Below are 20,158 nucleotides of genomic sequence, written 5' to 3' on the forward strand. Positions count from 1 at the left end.
TTTTGTCTTATGGAGATTTTGTTGAGTAATTATGAGCTTCACTATCTCCATACATGTATCGCGGGGGGCGTGTCTCCCTGTGATGCGGCTCTCTCTATTGGTGGAGCGCTATCCTGGTTACCAACCAACACAACACAGTGGGCACATGAGAAAACACAGAAAAACGCGTGAATTTCTAAGCTTATGGCAAACAAAGTACAGTTTTACGATGATAGTAAGTATTTTTGTAGTATTTGTAAACGCCAGAGGTAAGAGTATACAAAAATATCAACGCAAAAACCTTTTCTTTTGTGATTTAACGCTAACTAGTAACATGCTAACTCGTTAGCCTTTCAGTTTGTTATTAGCGTCAATGCTAACTGAGCTATTTAGGCTGCTTAACATGAACATAAGGAGTTATTTTGCATGGTAAATAGTTAACCTTACTTATAATGGAGATGGGAAGAAAGCCGCAAACACTGTATTAGCTATCAATGCTATACAAATTAGGATAGCTACATCTTGTTAGCTCCCTGCGTGAATAAAGTTAATGGTATTTTAAGCTATCTATAATGAGTTTTTGACGGAAACATTCTTACAGTAAGATGGGTAATGTTTGCCTCGAAATTAGCGGATATGTATTTGTTCTGCTGACTCGTCCAGAGGGTGGGGCGACATTCTAAACCAACTGCCTTCAAGGTAATATGGGTTTTCATGTCACAGGTAACCTTCATCTGTGTCCCTCTGCAGCGATAAACAGACAAAACGCAGATGTCGATGATATCTCTGAAGATGTGGGGTAGGGTTATGTGAACAGCATCCTCTGCAGCCACACAATGGATAACGAGGTATGCAAAAGGTCGTTCTATGTAACGACTCATCTGCTCTGTCATTAGTTCACATGATCTGCCTTTTTACTTGACATGTGACATCGTTGAGAAGTTTAATTTTCTGGGCAGTCATCGCCATATTTTCGAGCAGTGTCTCAGCTGTCACTCTTTCCTCTGTGCTTTGTCACTACTAACTATTCTCTATTCTCCCTTCAATTTTCTTTGCTTCCCTCCTGCTCCTGTCATTGGCAGATGCTGTAGCCTAATAGACTCGTAGAAACTAAGTAAGGGCCTTATGGTTTTCTTTTTTATGTTCATTTTGCACGATCATGCATGGTTTATAAACTGAAATGGCATGAGCCGTAGGTAACTGTATTATGCAGGCAACTGATGCTCCCTCCAAGAAACCCACATTGGTGCAATTTATCACTGGCTGAAGGTCAAGGCCTGCATTTCTACCATTAATGCAGGCAGACATCAGATGTTTTTATGAGGATGAAAAGGTCAAAGTGTGGACGGGGTGACTGGAGACCCATCTATTGGACCCCCTCACTGGGATTTTGACTGATGTGACAGATATATTTTTTATAACAGTATCTTGTCAAGCATGGCTTATAAACACAAATGGTCAGTTTTTTTTTCACTCTGGTTACTGTGACATTTTAAGTGGTGGATCACCTCAGAGATGAGTGACACGTTGGTGTCTTTGGAAACAGCTGTGCTTCATGCATAATGCACTGACACATTATTGCAAGATGTAATAGCAGTGTTTGCATTTTGTTCCAACCACTGTGGCTTCTGTTGTGCTCACACCTTGTGAGTACCAAGGACGGCCACCTTTTCAGAGAAAAGCCTCTGTTTGACAAAGCATGGACATGGTGTTGAGATTATTACACTGGGATTGAGGCCCATTCTGAATCAGTGTTCCCCAGTTTGTACATATCTTTCAGCACTGCCTTTTACTCTTAAAATTAAAATAACAGTCTGCAGGCCTTTAAAGTTAAAGAAATATCATCAGGATCCAGAAATCATCATGATCATCATCATGTCTGTTTGAAAAATATTAGACTATGTTCACAGATGGATAACAATAACATTTATTTTCTTTTGACGTTTATTTTTTCGAGTAATCAATAAGTCATTGTGTCTACAAAAATGGTCAGAAAAAAGGTCTGGTTTTGACTGATCAACAGTTCAAAGCCTAAATACATTTAGTTGACCATCACAGAAGACAAAGAAAACCATAAAATCATCACATTTGAGAAGTTCAAGTCAACAGATCTTTGGCATTTTTTCTGTAGAAATTACTAAAACAATCAATCAATTATTCAAAATAATTGGCAATCAATGAATTGACTAATCATTGCAGCTTTAGTCTCAAAACTGTCTTTGCAACTGTGTTAAACTTATGTTCAGTTTTTATTCAGGGCCCAAATGTTTTCTCATGTAATCGTTCCCCACTTTTTCAAATCACACTGACTGTGAATGTTTTTGATCCTTCTGTCATGATATGTTTTAATGGGCACATTTGGCACCAAAGACCTCTTGACACAAGTCGTGTTTGGCATCAATGTTTTATTTACTCAAAACTGGAGGAGCAAGTTGTTTGCATAAATCTTGAGATGTACCAGATTCAGTGGAAATCGATTGTAGTCTGTGAATGTGAATAGCTGTCCAACGATGATGTGTATTGTGGCAGTGAAACAGCTGATGTTGGCTTTTCTGACCCTGCATCGTGTGTGTGTGTGTGTCTGTGTGTGTCTGTGTGTGTCTGTGTGTGTGTGTGTGTGTGTGTGTGTGTGTGCTCTTGCGCGTGCTTTTGAAGGAGAGTAAGGTGTGCCAAGGAGAGAAGCTCGCCTCTACTGTGGATGACACTCTGGATGAATATTTAATCGCCCTCCAGCGCAAAAACAGGTGAAGTGTGAGCACAGGCTGTTAGGGAGAGACAGATTGGATTTCACAGAGGATTTCCATGACTTTCAGTGCCGCCTAATAGGAGCACTGATTGGTTCCTTGCTTTGAGAGACAAGCAATGAGTGTGTGGTGTGCTGCACCGTAGGGAAGTGGAGGTTTGAATAGTTAAAAAAATTGTGTGATGTTCTGAATCTTAGCTGTCTCTGTGTTAGATTTTTATCCATTCATTATATTTGTAGAGATGATTATCGGTTGTCTTTGGTCCTCAGGATCCTCAAGCGCCTTAAAGTCAAAGACCCCAGGGAGATTGAGTTGGAGCGGCTAGAGCAAGGCTTTTCCATTTATCTTAACGGAGCCAATGCTGAAGACTGCAGGAAGCAGCCCAAGACCACCAGCCACAAGTCTGTCACCTCCACACCTGCTTGGAGGCCCGCACGTACAGCAGGTGCGCTGCTGCTGGACCAAAATAAACCCACAAACATTCAACACTAAAAATCTCTTATATAAGAGCTCATTATTTTTTTAACCTCTCAGTGAGCTGGGGGAAACATTGTGCATGAGTATTCTGGCATTTTTTCACTGAAATCCAAGGTTCCACCTCATAATCCTGGTCTTGTTGCCTCTGTCGTCCACCAGAACATATGGAACCACAAGCTAATAGCCACCGCTCATCAGCTTGTAGTTTGTAGACTCAGTGAATAAATGATAGTGACAGTTGTAGCTGGCAGCAGTTTTTTTTCATTCTTCGTCTATGTGCTGCGAGCCATCTGCGTATGTGATTGTGTGTTCCTTCTCCACTGAGGCAACTCTCTGCTGCACGCTGCTCATGTTCCTTTTTGTGCTGTGACTCATACGCAGATGTCTGTAGAAGCGCCCACCAGCTAACTGAAGATACCCATAATCTGGAGCAGACCAGCAGGCAGAGGAGCCACACCGCCCCAGGAAAGGTCCAGAGGAAAGAATGGGTGCAGGTACAGCTTTGTAGCGTCTTAATATTTATGATCTTTGATTGTTGTGTATCAAAAGTATATATTTTCCTGTAAAAGTACGTTTTATTAAAATGCCTCCGTTTTTTTATGTGTGCAGGATTCTGTCAGAATTCGAACAGAAGAAGGACCAAGTTTGCAGATATCCCCAGAAAAGCGCTACTCTGAGGATTTTGAGCCCTATGAAAGTGTAGCCATGGAGGTAGAGTGAAGACATGACAATGCCTACTAAGCCTGTGTGTGTGGGTGTTTTTTTTAGGGGAGGGGCTAGGTGTCAGCTGCAGTCTGTCTGTCTGTCTGCACTACTTAGCATCTCTCCATCTCTGCAATTTCCCTTTATCCAATCACCGCACTTTATGTAGAGCTCCAGTCCACGCTCGCCTCGCAGTCCCTGCTCCCAGAGGGACATCTGCAAGGTTTCGCACTCATTCAGCTACAGGCCTGAGAGCCAAGGAGGACAAGCAAATAAGGAACACAGTGAGAAGGTGCTTCTCAACCTTGAGGAAGTGAAGGTGAGCAGAAGAAAAAGTACGGGCACTGTTTTATTTCCTCTTGTCCAGTAGCGTGAGATGCTGTGAATCATCTAAATTTGTTTCATGCTCCTGGGTTTTTATTTAAGACACTTTGCCAGCTGTAGTCACACAAGTCATGGGAATACTTGTTACAAATCAGCATGCATGTGCGCCTGCGAGTGCTTATACTGATAACTGTGTGCAAGGATGGGTACATTAATGCTGGCCTTTGTAAACTAGGTTTTGCGTCAGAGCCTGGAGGTTAGCATGTGGCGGAGCAACCGCGGCTCAGCAGGGGAGGAGTCAGACGAGGAGTGGGTGGAGGAGCAGATTGAGAGGGACGAGAGCACTGAGAGTCTGGATGAACTGGGGCTGCCTCTGTCTTCCTCCAAGTCCTCCTCAAACCCTAGGCCGAGCCCTTCCCATAGCCAATTTGACTCCGCAAACCTCATTGTCCTGGACTTTGGACCTTCACCTAAAGGTAGGCTTCAGTATCCACTTTCATATGTAAATTTGTTATGGATTTTTTAGGGGTGAGTATTAATTGTTCAGAGTGGTTCCGTCTCGTCCTTATCTGCTTCATCAGCACTGAACTGTTCACAGGGAGAATAGGCAAGTACATCAGCTGTCACTGCATAGTAAAGGTCTCATGTTTGTCAGCACGTGGGATGCAGAAAAACTGTGACCCTGAAAACTGTATTTTATTCATAATAGATGCATTTATTCCTAATATTGCTCAGGTATTTCCTGAGATACACATTTTCCATTTTTTTAATTGTTCCAGGTCGTAAGATTGAACGGTCTCTGTCTGCAAAAAGGAAAGACAGCATTGACAACTTCATACCCACCAAGCCTATGTTGGTGAAGAGCAAAACATTAGATAGGCCACCTTCAAAAGGGAGCTGGGATGGTCCAAGTAAGTCATGTAACATTTAAAAAGTCAGTATGTAGAGAGTCATCTACTAAAACGGTCTTGGCAGAAATTGAATATAATATTCATAAGTGTGTTTAAATTAGTTTAAATAAGCTGAAAATAAGAATAGTTATGTTTTTGTTACCTTAAAATGAGTCTTCATAGGGAGACCGCCATGTTGCACAGCCATGTTTATACAGTAGCCCAGAATGGACAAACCAAGCAGTGGCTGTAGAGAGGGCCTTTTGCATTTTTCGCAAAATTTGCGATCACTGTAGGTTGGTGAGGTTGAGGAGTATTCAGTTGGTTGCGACCTGCCACTAAATCCTACACACTGGTCCTTATAAGATTCTTGATTTACAAGACTGCTTATTGCCCCATTTTGATATAAAACTCATTTTACAGGCTCTTTGGAAAAAAATGTCTGAAGAGGTTGGGTGTGTGTTATTTTAAAAGACCTGTGCTTTTTGCTAAAGGGCCAAGGAGTCGGGTGGAGAGGCCCTTGTCAGCAGCCAGGAAGGCTTCCTTTGAGGATCGAGACCCAGAGGAGATGGCGTGCGGGGTGCGCCAGGCCATCCAGAGAGAGAACAAGCCTCTGCAAAGTCCTGAGCCCTTCAGTCGCAACACGGTCCGCCTGTCCCACACTGCACTCCTCCCACCTTTACTCTTAACTTTTCTCTACTGATAACAACTGTTTTTTAATGATGATCCTGAACATTAGTCTCTGTATTATTTCTACACTTACATTGGAATTTTGTTGTTTTCAATATTCAGCTTATAAATGAATTCAGTAGGAAAAGTGTGTTTATCTCGTCCATTTTCTTTCTTCATCCAGGGCAGGGGACACCAGATGATGAATGGCTTAGTGCATCACAACACCCACGACAAGGATGAGAACAGTGTCAGTGTGGCAATGCAGAAAATCACGCTTATGGGCCCCAGGTACGCTTACAGATTATGCTACTAAAACACACAGAAAGTGAATCTACTGTACACTCTTGCTTCTGAGGGATAAGACACTTGGTGCTTGTTGTGACTCAGAACAAATATAATGTTTTATAGAAACTGATTGGAACAGAAATGGTGTGTATGCCCTCGGACCTTGTAGAATTATTTATCAGTGTAGCTACCCCAGTGATCAGTCCTCCCTCCCTACATATATAAAGGTCAGAGAGAGTAAACAAAGCAGCAGAGCTGAGGATGTCATCCTTCTGTTCAGGCAGCAACAGAAACTGTTGAAAGCCTTGGAGAAACTGGAAGGTGGACCCAGCTACAACATCCCCCAGAGTGTCAAAACAGATTACAGCAAACAGCTGGTGAGTCAGAAACCCAGTGTCACAAACCAGAATGATTGATGATAAGACTGCAGAGTGTTATTCATATGTACAGTAGGTGTACGGATCACTTGAAATGTTTTGTGTCATCGTTGCAGAGAAGGCAGTCCTCAGAGGTTACCCCTGCATTGTACGTTACCATGGAGATCTTGTCAAACTGGGGGAATGCTCTACAGGTCGGGCTGACTGAATTGCAGTTTTTCTGCCTCAGAAACAAAAAGCTGTATGTTTCACCTCACGACCTAGACATCAGGAACGCTGACTACCCGGGGAATCTGGGGGCACTGGTCAATGGAAAGGCGAAGGTGAGACTCCGTCCGCCTCAACATCTCGTTTAGATGAGTTCTGCCTCTGCATAGGGGTACACACATTAAATCTTCTATTTATGAATTTTCTTTGGGCAAATTCGGTAGTGCTATGGCAATGGTGCAATAGTGAAATTAGTTTATAGCAGTTTTTGACATTATTTAAATGATAATTATTTTGTTGCTTCATTATTTACACTGGCAGAGAATTTGCTGATGGTTTTTGTCTCTTGGGTTGACAGACCACCAAAGAGCGTCACATGTGGACGTGCCCGTTCCACCCTCCCATCCAGCTCTACTTCATCATCAGGAACACGGAGCGCTCAGCAGACTTTGGAATATCCCACATCAAAATCTGGAACTACAACAGAAGCCTCAGTGTATGTGTTTTTATTGTAGACGTTAAATTTTATATGCAATCCTTTTGATTTATTCCTCTCTTGACTTCAGAGATAATCCAATTTTGCTGTCTGTCAAGCTCATAAATCCTACGTGCTTCTGTGATGTCACTATAATGCTGGGTGACAGTATTGGCATGGTTGTGTCTGGGGTGTGGTTCTCTTTAAGCAGTGGCTAACTGAGCTGCCAGTCAGTCTGTCCAAATGTGGAACAAGGAGAGATTAGCCCTAGAGGATTAGCATTAGGGGAAACATGGGCTTCTGTCTTTCATTCGTTGCTGCTCATAGAGGGGTAGAAACCCCACATCGTGTCTCTTTTTATGTTACTACCGCGATTTGGAATTACTCAATGTCGTTACTGGGTTGTGAATTAGTGCCTGAACCTGTAGTATAAGGAGCTGCTGGTGGGAAGGAGATTATAGGCTGACCTGGGTCCACGTTGTGATGTTAAGTTGAGCAGATTTGAGTTGGGCTTTAGCCATGTCTCCATGGCAGCCATGACTGCATGGTAACTGTGAGAGGGCTACTTACTGCTAGCTTGGAGAACTCTTTGCATGTTAGAAACAGGTAAATGAAACAGTTGTATGTGTATGAAATGTGATATACTGCATTTTTTTTGCACCATGTTTCTTTTGTTTTACAGCTTGTGTTGCTTTGCTTAATTAGAATGATTATGTACTCAAAATAATGTTAAGTACACATCATATGAAATGCTAAATATGTTCCTGTGATAGCGTTTAATCCAAAATGTGTGTGTTATATCTTTATTTAAGTGTTAAGATTTATTTTTTTTAAATATGTCATACATTAAAATCTGAAATATTTTTGCATTTTGTTGCATAAGTGGGTGCTAAAAATCCAATGGTGTGCAAACTGTTCTGTGTGTATATTCAGGGTGCAGGTAGAATGAGACTGTGTTTCTTTTTCCAGGAGCTTGATGTTGGTGCACGGCACATAAAGCTGTACCTCAACAGCACACTGGTGTTTGAAGGGGAGTTGGAGAAGGGCTGTGGCAACCAGGTGTTTGACTACAGCACCACAATTGATCTCCAGGATTTCCAGGTGTCAGACTCCTTGTATTCCAGCCCTGTGTCTTCAGGACACAATCTTCGGGGTGCCAGCCCCCAGCATTATGATGATAGGAAGGGTGGGGAGGGCACCCAGAGACACCACAGTTCAAATCCACAGACGCCAGACGCAGCAGACCAGGCAATGATGGACATGCAGGAGAAATCGCACACACCGCTTCCACCCATCACTCCCTCAGCAGTGGGGGTTTCATCCTCTCCCCGTCGCTCCTCCACACAAATAAACTCTTTTGACCTGTCCACCTCAGAAGAACCCCTCTCGCTCAGGCAGCAGGTGGAGCAGCCAACACCCATGGAGCAGACGGTCACCACCCAGCCATCTTCCTCCCGGGTCGCCCCCCAGTGGCTGCAGCCCCTGAACAGAGGAGCACCTGAGGGCTGCGAGGTTAGCAGGGAGAGGCCACGGTGGCTGGTGCCTCAGCACTCAGGAGAGCCCAAATCTCCATCAGCCTCAGCCTCAGCCTCTTCAATGCTCCCGGAACTGCCGTGTAACCCGGGCCGGGTGTGCAGGGGAGTGGAGAGGACAGTAAATGGAAGTCAGTGGAAGGATGATTCTTTGGACATGAGCTGTGACCTGCTAGAGGAGCTCGGAGACCAAAAGCTGGACAGGCCCATCAGCGGACGCAGGAGCTCGTTCCGAAACACTACGGTCACCACCAGGCAGACAGAAGAGCAACACTTTAGAGCTACCGTGCTGTCAAATACAGGTAGACACATCTACTGCCTCCCATTAGTACAGTTATCATGCTGAGACAGAGATTTGTGCTGGGATGTCATTGTTTCATCCTTGTAGTTTATTTTGCTCTGTATTTCACTTAATACTATCAATTATGACTTCTTACAGGCTATCACACATACAAATTAAATAGCATGCGTCAGATAAAGACTCATCAAACATTATGTTGGGGTTTTTCAACTAACTTGCCTGCAGCTTGAGGCTTTGCATTTTTGATCACAGTTTGCTTGATTTCAGTAGGGTTCTATCATAGGGTCATTTGGTTTTATATATACATGTTTTTTATTCCTTGCTGCAGCCTTTCTGACTGTCCTTGCCACCATGCTGTGTAATGATTGTCTTTGTTTCTGTTGCAGATTAACTTTTGTCATTCTGTAATTTCTTAACTTTAAGACCTACATTTTTCTCATCCACATTTGAAGAAACTTTTCATCTCTATAAATGTCTTTCTGAGCTTAAATAAGAAACTGGGTAGGTCGCCTTGTTAAAAAGCTGTCTGCCTCCTCATTGTAATCCCTTGATCTTACAGACTGCAAATAAACAACCTGATCTTAGGGACTGTTTGTAGACCTACGTAAGTCCTCACACTTTCCAGTGTACATTCCAGAGTTACGTTCCATACTCTCTTCTGGCCTGTGAACTCATTTTAAAGTGAGTGAAATGGTCAGTAGGCAGTTCATTGGGGATATTTAGAGCCACATAGAGGTGTGACGTTTACTGTACAGTTGAAAAAATGTATCATCTTTTTTCATATATTCAGTTTTTGATGATAAATGTAAAGCAGTTTACTCCCATCAATGGATTATCTTAATTTTTAAGGCTCATTATTGCTTCATTGCTATCGTTTGTGTGTTTTCCAGACGAGCCGTTGTCATTGGTAAACACCAGCAGGAGGCAGAGCACCCTTCGAGCCCAGCTGCACAGCCAGCAGGATGACACCCTCATGGAGTCCTGGGATTCCCTCACTAAGTTCAACCAATGCCAACGTGGACGCATTTCAAACACCGGCTTTGAAGGTGACATCTTTGATGAGTTTCTGCAGCGCCAGGGCCAAGGTCCACCCACACTCCCACTCAACCCCGCCTCAGCACCCAGGAGCCCACTCTCCTCCTTGATCGCTCAGGGGCCGCTGTGCGAAGGCCCCGATGATGATTCAGCCATGGAGCGAGAGGAAGAGTTTGAAATCCCAGTGCTACCCCAGGGCCAGAGGCTGGTCATCAACATCCTGTCCACCTGGGGCGATCGCCACTACGTGGGTCTCAACGGCCTGGAGGTTTTCAGCTCCAGTGGAGAACCCCTCCGACCTGCTCACATCCGCGCTGACCCTCCAGACATTAACATTCTGCCAGCTTATGGCAAGGATCCACGTGTAGTCAGCAACTTGATCGATGGTGTTAATCGCACACAGGATGACATGCATCTTTGGCTAGCCCCCTTCACCCCTGGTCGGAGCCACACCATTTTCCTGGACTTTGGAGCCCCCTACCAGGTTGCCATGATCCGAGTGTGGAACTACAACAAGTCACGCATCCACTCTTTCCGAGGGGTGAAGGAGGTGGAAATGCTGCTGGATGGAAGGTGCATCTTCAGAGGCGAGATTGCAAAGGCTTCTGGGACGCTGTCTGGAGGTATCTGAACAAAATAGCCTCATATGCTTTTATGTTCCTTTTGTGTGATACCTTTTTATAAACCACTCTTTTTTTCCTGTGAATTCAGGGCTGGACCAGTTTGGAGATACTATCCTGTTCACCACTGACGATGAAATCCTGGAGGCCATGTCTCGTTATGATGAAACCTTCCTTAGTGAAGGTGATGGTCCAGAGACTCTGGTGTCTGAGGAGGAGCTGCAGAGACCACGCACCGCAGACGGAGAGGGAGAGGAAAGACCTTTCACACAGGCTGGTTTCCGAGAGGAAGACCTAACTGTAAGCACAGGCCTGATCAGTCATACATGTTTTCTGTATGTATGTAAACAGAATTATGCAAATCCAACTTCTTTAGTTTTAAACACCAAACTCACATCCTTTCGAAGTATGTAATTAATTTAGACACTTAATTACCAAGTGTGAGAGCAGTAATAACTAGCAAAACAAGAGATTCATTTATTTAACAAAACACACCATGGAATATCTTTGTTTTGGAAACACTGCTGTTGAGCATTCCCACATAACTTTGGAAGGATAGCTTTCAATGCAGCAGGCATCAAGAGTAAATTAGCCATCACACTGTCAACAGTACAGCGTAACCCAAATATGCTTTATATGTTTTCTTAGTTGAAACTTCACCTCAACCCCACTGTGAGCCAGTCTGAGGAAAACATGGGGCAGATTCCTGGGATGTACACTGGAACGTGTGAGTATATATTACATATTATCATCAGTATTCTGAAGTCTCATGTTCAGTCCTCCGTTTTGTTTATTGTTAAACATTAGCTTTGGATATTTGCAATCACTGAATCATGTGATTGTCTCCCTTCACGTCAGGCCTTCGACTAGAGCTGGTGTTAACGTGGGGTGACTCCCACTACATGGGCCTAACAGGTTTGGAGGTGGTGGGGAAGGATGGAGAGAGTTTACCTTTGGACCTCAGTATTATGGCTGCCTCACCCAGGGACCTCAACGACCTGCCTGAATACGGACATGATTTGCGCACTCTTGATAAGTACGTCTGACACTGTCTGCTCTGTGTGAATGTTGAATACACTGACATGATCTTGGTGAGTTATTAGTTACAGTAGATACAGAAGTGCATTAACCTTAACTTTCCTCACTCTGCTCCTTTCATGTGCATCATATTTTATACACTTTTACATGCTTTGTCTTCTTATCCTGCCCTAAAAAAACCTATCACAATAAAAATCCAGACTTAGATGAGATTATTATTGTGTTTGGTGCCGTGATCAGTGTCTGTTATCATTACCCAGGCTTATAGACGGCCACAACATTACCACTGATGACCAGAACATGTGGCTGATCCCTTTCTGCTATGGAGAGACCCACACCTTAAATATTACCTTCAACGAGCCACAGACCATCGCTGGACTCCGTATCTGGAACTACAACAAGACACCTGAGGATTCTTACAGAGGGGTGAGACACTTTTCTGTTTGGCTCAAACACTGTTTACAGTGAAGTTTAAATAATACAAAAAATAACTGTATATGTCTTACTACTTACACCTTAAATGTTTCGACTGTAAAATAAATGATTATGGTAAACTATCTATACACCATTCAGCATCATAGCTTGCCAAGCCAGAGATCAGTAAGTTTTTGGATAGATAATATGAGCCAAGTGAAATCACACACATCACAATCTCAGTCACATGTTAGACCAAGTATACATGAGACAAAAGTAGAATTCACACATTTAAATTGATTCTCATGTCTACTAATTATCACCACAAACTTGTTTGAAACATCACACAGTTCAAAACTGCACAGTGATAACATTACAGCAGAGTGCTACAAGGTATAGAGTGTGAAGAAATGCTCTGTGCAGAAGACACATATTAAAGGATGGGTTCACAATTTTTTAAGTCTGTCTTAAAACAACAGTGTATTCTTTTAAGAAAATCTCTACATTTTTATGATCCAGGTGAAAGTGATCCATGTGTTCATGGATAATGTTGCCATCTCGCCAACGGAGGGATTCCTGATCAGGAAAGGACCGGGAAACTGTCACTTTGACTTTGCCCAAGAGATCCTCTTTGTGGACTTCGTCCAAACGCCCACAGACAACAAGAGTGCCGAAGACTACCCACACAAGTAGGAGCTGGAGATTAAATTTGCACGCACTCTTATTTTTTGAGATTGCTTAAAAATGCTTTTCTTAATCTGTAATTTTCTTGTTTCCAATTCAGAGGAAGCTTTAAGAAACAAGAACAGGCCAGCATGGACTATGAAGCTCCCATCATGCCTTGTGGATGTATCCTTGGTCCTTGGTTCAGACATTTGTGTCTGAAATATATAATACACACCCAGTAGTTTACACATCAGGCCTGATATGTTCTCTACATGGTGCTCTATGTTGTATATTCCTTGACCTTTTACCTGCCAGTCATCTTTCAGCTGCAGCTGTTAACAACCTGGGGGGACCCCTACTACATCGGCCTGAACGGCCTCGAGTTTTATGACCAGAATCACGAAAGGATTAGTCTCAGCGACAACAGTATCCTTTTCATGAGTTCATATTGGCCTTTATGCAGATATTCTAGCAACCTAACCTCTCCACAGCTGCAAGAATATATGCATCATATCCCTTTTTGATCTGGTCTAATGTTTGCTCTTAAAACAAGACAAAAATTATTACAATTACAAATTATGAATATTCTCCTCCTGTTGCAAGGGTGTAAATATTTAAATTTACCTAATACCTTAATAATATGCTTATCATCAGAAACACTGGTTAAATGTGATTGCTATAACAGCGGGTTGAACTCTTGAGTAATTAAGGTAGTTTTCAAGAAGGTTTGGTTCATCAATCATTTGTGTCTATGCCATGTCAGAAGCATAATATGCCGCCTCAGCAAAAGTGTATCCTTTTTTTAATGTCATAGCAGGAAAACACACTGGTGTAATCAGTAACATGACTGATACTCCCTATTCAGGTGTTTTAGTTCCAGAGCCCTGGTATTGTGTATGTTGGCGGCTCAGCATTGATTAACACACTAAAGTGAAATGGTGCCATCATTAATGTTATTAGGTGCACCTGTGCTTTTTCTGCTGTGCCACCTGTAAATGTCATCGTAATAACAGCCTGATAAAGATAATTACTACACAGTTTGCAAGATACATTTATGAGATTAAGCTCTACTTCCATTCATGTGGAGCAGAGGAGGAGACCCACACTAAAGAATAAACATTAAAGGTTCAAACCTTTTGAAAGACCATAACTGCTACAACAAGTGCAAGTGCTATTTTCAACAGACTTTGAGGGATGATGGTTTACGTGGTAAATTAAGTGGTAAATAGCTGTTGAAGGAGTATTAATGCTTAAGAATAGATGTACACTCCTCAACATTTTATCCACCAGACATCGCTGCTTTTCCAGACAGTGTGAACGTACTGGACAGTGTGAGTGGTGACGTCAGGACTCCAGATAAATTAATAGATGGAGTCAACAGTACCCTTGATGGAAGACATATGTGGCTAGCACCGGTGCTCCCTGGACTGGTGAGGATGTGTGTGAGAGAGACAGAAGAGAATAAGTGGCCAAAGTGCAGTCAGTTAACAGATCAAATTCATTCTTACACTTGCATTGAGTGTTTTAAATTGTTTCCACATAGGTGAACCGTGTGTACGTCATCTTTGACCACCCAGTGACCGTGTCCATGATCAAACTGTGGAACTACTCCAAAACGTCACAGAGAGGAGTAAAGGAGTTTGGGGTAAGTCCCTGTCTGCTGTGAGCTGGAAAATCTCTTTCTTTTTTTTTGTGGACCTCAAGCAGAAAAATCTACACGTCTCTCTGTGTGTACAGCTGCTGGTGGACGACCTCTTGGTGTACAACGGCATTTTGGACTGCGTGTGCAATGTGGCTCGAGGTATTCTGCCTACCTGTGACCCAGTGGTGCCTTACCACACCATCCTCTTCACAGACAATGCATACATTGCACACCGTGAGAGGAACACCGTCATCAGGTATCCTGGCATTTCAGGGTGAAGATACAACTGTGTGTTGTTGGTCAGCCCTGCATCCTTTCTAAAAACATGCATGTTTCCTTTCAGTAGTGGTGCACATTGTCTACCTAAAGTAGGATTTGTTCAGCTGTTTGAATGTAAACCTGATTGCCAAATGGTCAGAAAGCAAACTTATTACTTTTGAATTATTATGAATTGTTTCAAGACCATTTTAGGGCAAAGTTTAATATTAAGAAACTAACGACTTTGTAAAGAAGGTTGGATAAACCACACTGTCCTCATTAGTGAGTTGTTTTGAATAGAGCTGTGCTCTTCTCCACTTCAGCCCCCATGGCAGCAGACACCACCAACAGTGAGTAACAGAGCCCCTTAAAGCCTCGTGTCAGCACCTCCCTGTGGTCAATCCCTGTATTGAAAATTCCACCAGAGCCCTCAAATGTCCCCCAGCCATCCCACCCCCACACCACACGCTTGACATGGGATGCCCCAGTTTCTCCTCTCTTCCTTTCTCTCTCCTTTGTTACCTCTCAAGGCCGGGACCCGCTGGCTTCAAGCTTTGTTATTAGTCAGTCCTCCATTTTTGTGTCGTTTGTCAGCCTGCCACAGGTGTGTAAATCAGATTTACTTCAAGTGTTTTGTGCTTGTCTTCATTTCCTTGCTGTGTTGCAGTAATTACGTGGAGGATCAGGATGTGAAGATGACCAACGAGAATCAGATAGTCCATCACAACAAGAAGAAGCAGACAGCAGATCCAGGTGAGATGGGAAAGGAACTGGACTTGTAGAAGTTTTAAAATATCAATTGAGTCAAATTTAATTTACTGTTGCTTAGCTAAAAGCTTGTTTGTCATCCCTCTGTGCAGCTCTTCGGCCTAAAACCTGCATGACTGATGGTGGGAAACACGGAAAGAGGAGGTACTGACAGACTGTCGAATAAAAACATGGATTCAGTGCTCATTCAAAGAGATCAGAACTGAAAAGGAGGAACTACTGCTGAGTTTCACACTTCCTGGTGGGTTAGGGTTTTTACCTTAAATTAAGACCCAAAGCAGCCATGGTTAGTAATGGCAGCCTGGTGGTGAAATAGCAGCTCTCGCAGTCCACACTGAATAGGACGGAGAGATTGCACCATGGGTTTGCACACACACACACACACACACACACACACACACACACACACACACACACACACACACACACACACACACACACACACACACACACACACACACACACACACACACACACACACAGATTCCACTTTATGGTTGGATTACTCCTTTTTCCCTTTGCTGTGAAAACACACCCACAGATACATGTTATCCTGAAAACGTACTGTACAGTAGCCTGAGTCGTCCATCCCACAGTGCCAGGATAAACCTGTGAGGCTGCATTCTGTCAGCCCTGTTATTGTGCCTAGTTCTAAACAATATATCTGTGGCTGCTACTTGTGACTTTTGTGCTGCATATTTAAATGCTGCTTGTGGCGTGTATATAGTAAAAACAAAAAGCTCCAGGGCCACATGGATACACTCTCACATCAGGATGTGGCCAACGCTACATTTATTAATGAATTTTATCCACTGATGAGCCTAACCGCTCAGCTCTTTGCCTAATGGGTATGAGAGCTGACTAACACACCCGCCAGTGCACCAACAAATCGTAATGCTATGCAGACACTAATTTATATATATCAGTACTTTATATCTGTTGGCTAATATATAGTATATTTCATAGCCAAATGCTTTTACTTGGGGAAGTTCTTCCAGAGAGGGTTTCAGCTTTGGAAGATTTATACTGATGGCTAAAGTGTAACACTTGTGCTTGAAAGTACAGCGGTCAGATTTTGTTCATTTCAATTTGAATAAAATAAAAACTGAAGCTTTCGAGAATGTTGACAAAACTCCACACTGAATTTAAAAAAAAAAAAAAAAAGATTTGGCTCCACAAAATTAGATCAGTGTATTTTTTTTCTCTCCAAAATATAACTTTTCTGCTTAGCATCAGGTAAAACACACTTTGACATCCAAGTGGCCTTTTATTGAAGTTGCTCTAAGGCAAGATTTTAGTTAAGAAAAGGGTAGTTGTTTTTTTTGGAGGCAAACATCTTTGGAGCCTGTGAAGGATTTTCAGTAATTTGATCAGAGTAGAAAAAAAAATCTACATTTGAAAGTTTAGATTTTGAGTAGACAGGCAACTTCTAATATGCAAATACTGTAATCTTACCTCAAATGGAGAAGAATGGTCTTTAAAAAGGGATAAATATGGTTCTACCTTCACTATAATACTCAGTAGTTGGTGTTATATTATTCATTCATTCAATATTTACTGTACTATCTCATTGCATGGAAAAGTCTCTTCAGCTTTAGCTGTGGTTTTACTGCTTCATTGAGCCCTGATATAAACTATTTAATACTCCTACATGATGGGAGTAATCGTATATGAAATGCAGTTTTATGTATTTAATTTCAGTATGTCCAGCAGCAACAATAGTCATTACTCTGTATGTCAGTCCTGCTCTGTGGGGTGGTGGCTATTATTGTATGTGTGACATTTAGTGTTTTGAAATATTTAATTATTTTTTCTAATCTTGGATTAAATATGTATATTTGATGTAGGTTTATTTGAAAGAATAAAAATTTCAAATATATATATATATATATATATATATACACAAGTATCTTCTTATCATCCTTTACTGTCTTTGTGCAACAGGCCTGTTTGTCCTCACTTAACACTGTTCTCAATCCTGCCAACACAAAGAGTCTATTAATACTGTCTGATGCGATGAACGTCTCACATTAAACAAAAGAAGAAAAAAAAGAAAAACATGAGACAATCGAGCCGCATAAATATATTCTGAGATATTTTAATGCAGACTGTGCTGTACATCTCATGGTATTTGTGAGGAATGAACATTCAGTTATAGATGGCTTCTGTGACAGAGCATCGATATTGGAAAGGTGGTGCTGGAGCTCACGGCTCTCCAACCACAGATACAAACACTTAGCTGGAAAGATTACATCTTTGCAGACTAACAGCTTTGAAGATGGCAGTTTTAGATTTTTCCTGCAAAAGTCCCCTCTCCCCTCTGGTCATCCCACTTCTGGACCTAAAGGGGACACAATTTCAGAGTGAAACTTAATTTTGTGACATATTTATGGGAAAAAATGTTTTGGTGTGAAACTGTTATTATAATGTAAGCATTTGAAGTTTGAACCATTTTATTAATAATGATGTCATAAGCAAAACACCCACTGTAATATCACTGATCGCGGTGGGATTGGCGGCATAAAGGTGGTGATGATTTCTGATTTCTCCCCCCCCCCCCCAAAAAAAAAAACCACACACACACACACACACACACGGACAGTATACTCGGCTGTTACTTTTCAACTTCAGCCCTTTTAGGACAAGTGTGGGGGGGAAAGTACAGATTTGAGGGAAATTATTTACCCAGGACATGGGGCAGAGTGATTTGAAGACCCTCCTGTACCATTCACACGGGGCGGTGTCTATTCCTTTAGCATCCAGAGCTTTCTGGCAGCGGTGGAAGTCTATTATTAGAGAAACAACAACAATGAATATTTTAAAAAGTCAGTGGCCTCTGTCCAGGTTTCAGTGTCATGTCAGTGCCCTGCATGAAATCTCAAACTGGATTACATCCAGTGCAGAGGTCAGAGGTCAACCCTGCCTAAGACCTTAGGTAAACTGTCATAGTTTTTGACTTAAGATATATTAATGACATTTTGTAAAATAAACAATTTAGAAATGTGACCTTGACTGACACACTTACCCAGATAGTTGGCCCAGCAGTTCCTGGTCTGGTTGGAGTTGGGGAATCTGGCATCAAAGGGAGCAGTGCGATATTTCTCAAGTTTGACTTTAATGTCCTCAGCCATTTTGACCTCTGTGGATAGATTACCGTCATTATACTGTATATTCAGTGAGATGCAAAAGAAGAAGCGTTTTTTTTCTGTCACCAAGCAAAGGATCACTGCAAACAAACACTAAGTATTTATCAAATGCAAGTTTCCTAGCAGACAGACCGACATCAACACAGATGTGTAGATGCCTCGTACTGTGTAAGAATTGACTATGAATAAAAAGCGATATTGGTGAAGATGCGAACACAACAGGCTCTGCAGAGAATTGTTTTGGAAGGATTTGGGGTGCTGCATGCGGCACCTCAGAGACGTTTCTAGAAATGTAAGTCTTTCATCAAAATACTCTTTTCTACAAACCACAACACCTATAATATAACATGCGGATATAAATACGGTAAAAAGAAAAAAAAGCTCTTAATAACGGGAGCTTTACTTGAAAATGCGCAACAATAGATGTTTTTGCTCATTAATAGCCTTTAAAAAAACATTTCCTCGTATAATCCACTTTCACTTTCTCTGTCATACAAACAGCTTGCATTCTTATTTTATTTCACCAAGATGATTCATTATTAAAATGTGAAATCCATCTTGTGATAGTGTGTTTTTAAAGGTATAAAAGTATCAACGAAACTCATTAGTCTTATCATTTTCAGACCAGGCGGCTGAGCCTTGCTTTAGAAATAGCATACTTGCAGATAATATAACAGACACATAACCCATTTAAAAACACTTGTGGTATGCTTCCCGGGGATAAATAGTAAAAGAAGAAATGAAGACATGCAGGTAAACGTTACCTTCGTGGCAGTCGCTGGCTTGAGCTCAAAGTGACTTTTATACCGGACGTAAGTGTCACGTACTCTGATAAGCAGCAGCGCCGGTTCGTTGTAGCCGTGCGCTCTCATCATTACGGTATGGCGGACGCAGGTCACATTGAAATGACACAAACACACAAACTCACACACATTAAGATCACACTACTACCTGTGTGAGTGTGTTTCGGGTGATGCGCGGGTAATGAGAGCGCTGATAATAACGTTTCAGTCATGTTGCACACAGCTGTGAACTTTAGTTTTTAGATCACAAGTTTTATGCTCTTCAATAATTCTGTTAATCATTCATGAATATATGCCTGCACTTTGTTTTTCAAGGTATTTTGATGAGGTTTTTGTTGGGGGTTGTTTGAGGAAAAGGCAGCACTTCCCTCAGTGGGCTTGCATGTCTGCTATCAGATAGAGAAATCATTGAAGAAGCAGGCGGGAGATCAGTCTGAACTCACTGTCTAGGAACTGCAGCTGTCAGATCATGTGGTGGGCGCAGCAGCGATATTGTAAGTCATACAAAGTGTGTAGATAGATAGAATAACAGTCCTCGTGGATGTGGCTTTGTGCTCTGTTAAAACTGTCAAAGATAGCTCAGCGTTCCGAAAAGCTCTGAAAATGATGGATGAATGGCTGTATTGCTCCATTTCATTCATGAATTAATCCCGTTTAATTGATGGGATGGTGAGTCCGTGCAGCATCCTCATCATGATCATACAGCGTGCAACCTGCGCACCCCTCCGTCTCACGTATCGCTCAGCTCCATCCTCCAAAACAGTTTCCCAGTTTCCCCCCCCAAAAAAAGACCAAAAAAAAAG

The 20,158-nt window shown here is 42.2% G+C and overlaps 2 protein-coding genes across 5 annotated transcripts; one reads left to right on the forward strand and one right to left on the reverse strand.

Annotated features, from left to right (window-relative positions):
• Positions 1 to 105: 105 nt before the first annotated feature.
• On the forward strand, positions 106 to 17,276 carry LOC134003054 (katanin-interacting protein). 4 transcript variants are annotated; one of them, XM_062442164.1, is made up of 28 exons: positions 106 to 214; positions 703 to 827; positions 2,635 to 2,723; positions 2,993 to 3,168; positions 3,582 to 3,694; positions 3,810 to 3,911; positions 4,072 to 4,221; positions 4,462 to 4,702; positions 5,006 to 5,137; positions 5,611 to 5,762; positions 5,970 to 6,076; positions 6,354 to 6,450; positions 6,567 to 6,773; positions 7,016 to 7,153; positions 8,102 to 8,966; positions 9,856 to 10,623; positions 10,712 to 10,920; positions 11,269 to 11,347; positions 11,479 to 11,656; positions 11,919 to 12,084; positions 12,592 to 12,761; positions 12,857 to 12,921; positions 13,054 to 13,164; positions 14,029 to 14,168; positions 14,282 to 14,383; positions 14,476 to 14,636; positions 15,306 to 15,391; positions 15,499 to 17,276. In XM_062442164.1, the coding sequence occupies exons 2-28, from the start codon at positions 816 to 818 to the stop codon at positions 15,555 to 15,557; spliced, it is 4,875 nt and encodes a 1,624-aa protein (XP_062298148.1). In that variant the 5' UTR covers positions 106 to 214; positions 703 to 815; the 3' UTR covers positions 15,558 to 17,276. The 4 variants fall into 4 exon arrangements, 3 of the variants coding, with proteins under 3 accessions (XP_062298148.1, XP_062298147.1, XP_062298149.1); XR_009927622.1 differs by having other exon boundaries at positions 148 to 214; positions 730 to 827; positions 14,962 to 15,391; positions 15,499 to 15,558; XM_062442163.1 differs by having other exon boundaries at positions 148 to 214; positions 730 to 827.
• Positions 17,277 to 17,488: 212 nt separating this feature from the next.
• LOC134003435 (cytochrome c oxidase subunit 6B1) lies at positions 17,489 to 19,434 on the reverse strand. Its single transcript, XM_062442640.1, has 4 exons — positions 19,317 to 19,434; positions 18,432 to 18,545; positions 18,092 to 18,192; positions 17,489 to 17,747 (listed from the first exon to the last, which is right to left on the reverse strand). The coding sequence occupies exons 2-4, from the start codon at positions 18,535 to 18,537 to the stop codon at positions 17,694 to 17,696; spliced, it is 261 nt and encodes an 86-aa protein (XP_062298624.1). The 5' UTR covers positions 18,538 to 18,545; positions 19,317 to 19,434; the 3' UTR covers positions 17,489 to 17,693.
• Positions 19,435 to 20,158: the final 724 nt, after the last annotated feature.

Source organism: Scomber scombrus, chromosome 21 (assembly GCF_963691925.1).
Source record: "Scomber scombrus chromosome 21, fScoSco1.1, whole genome shotgun sequence".
Lineage (NCBI taxonomy): Eukaryota > Metazoa > Chordata > Actinopteri > Scombriformes > Scombridae > Scomber > Scomber scombrus.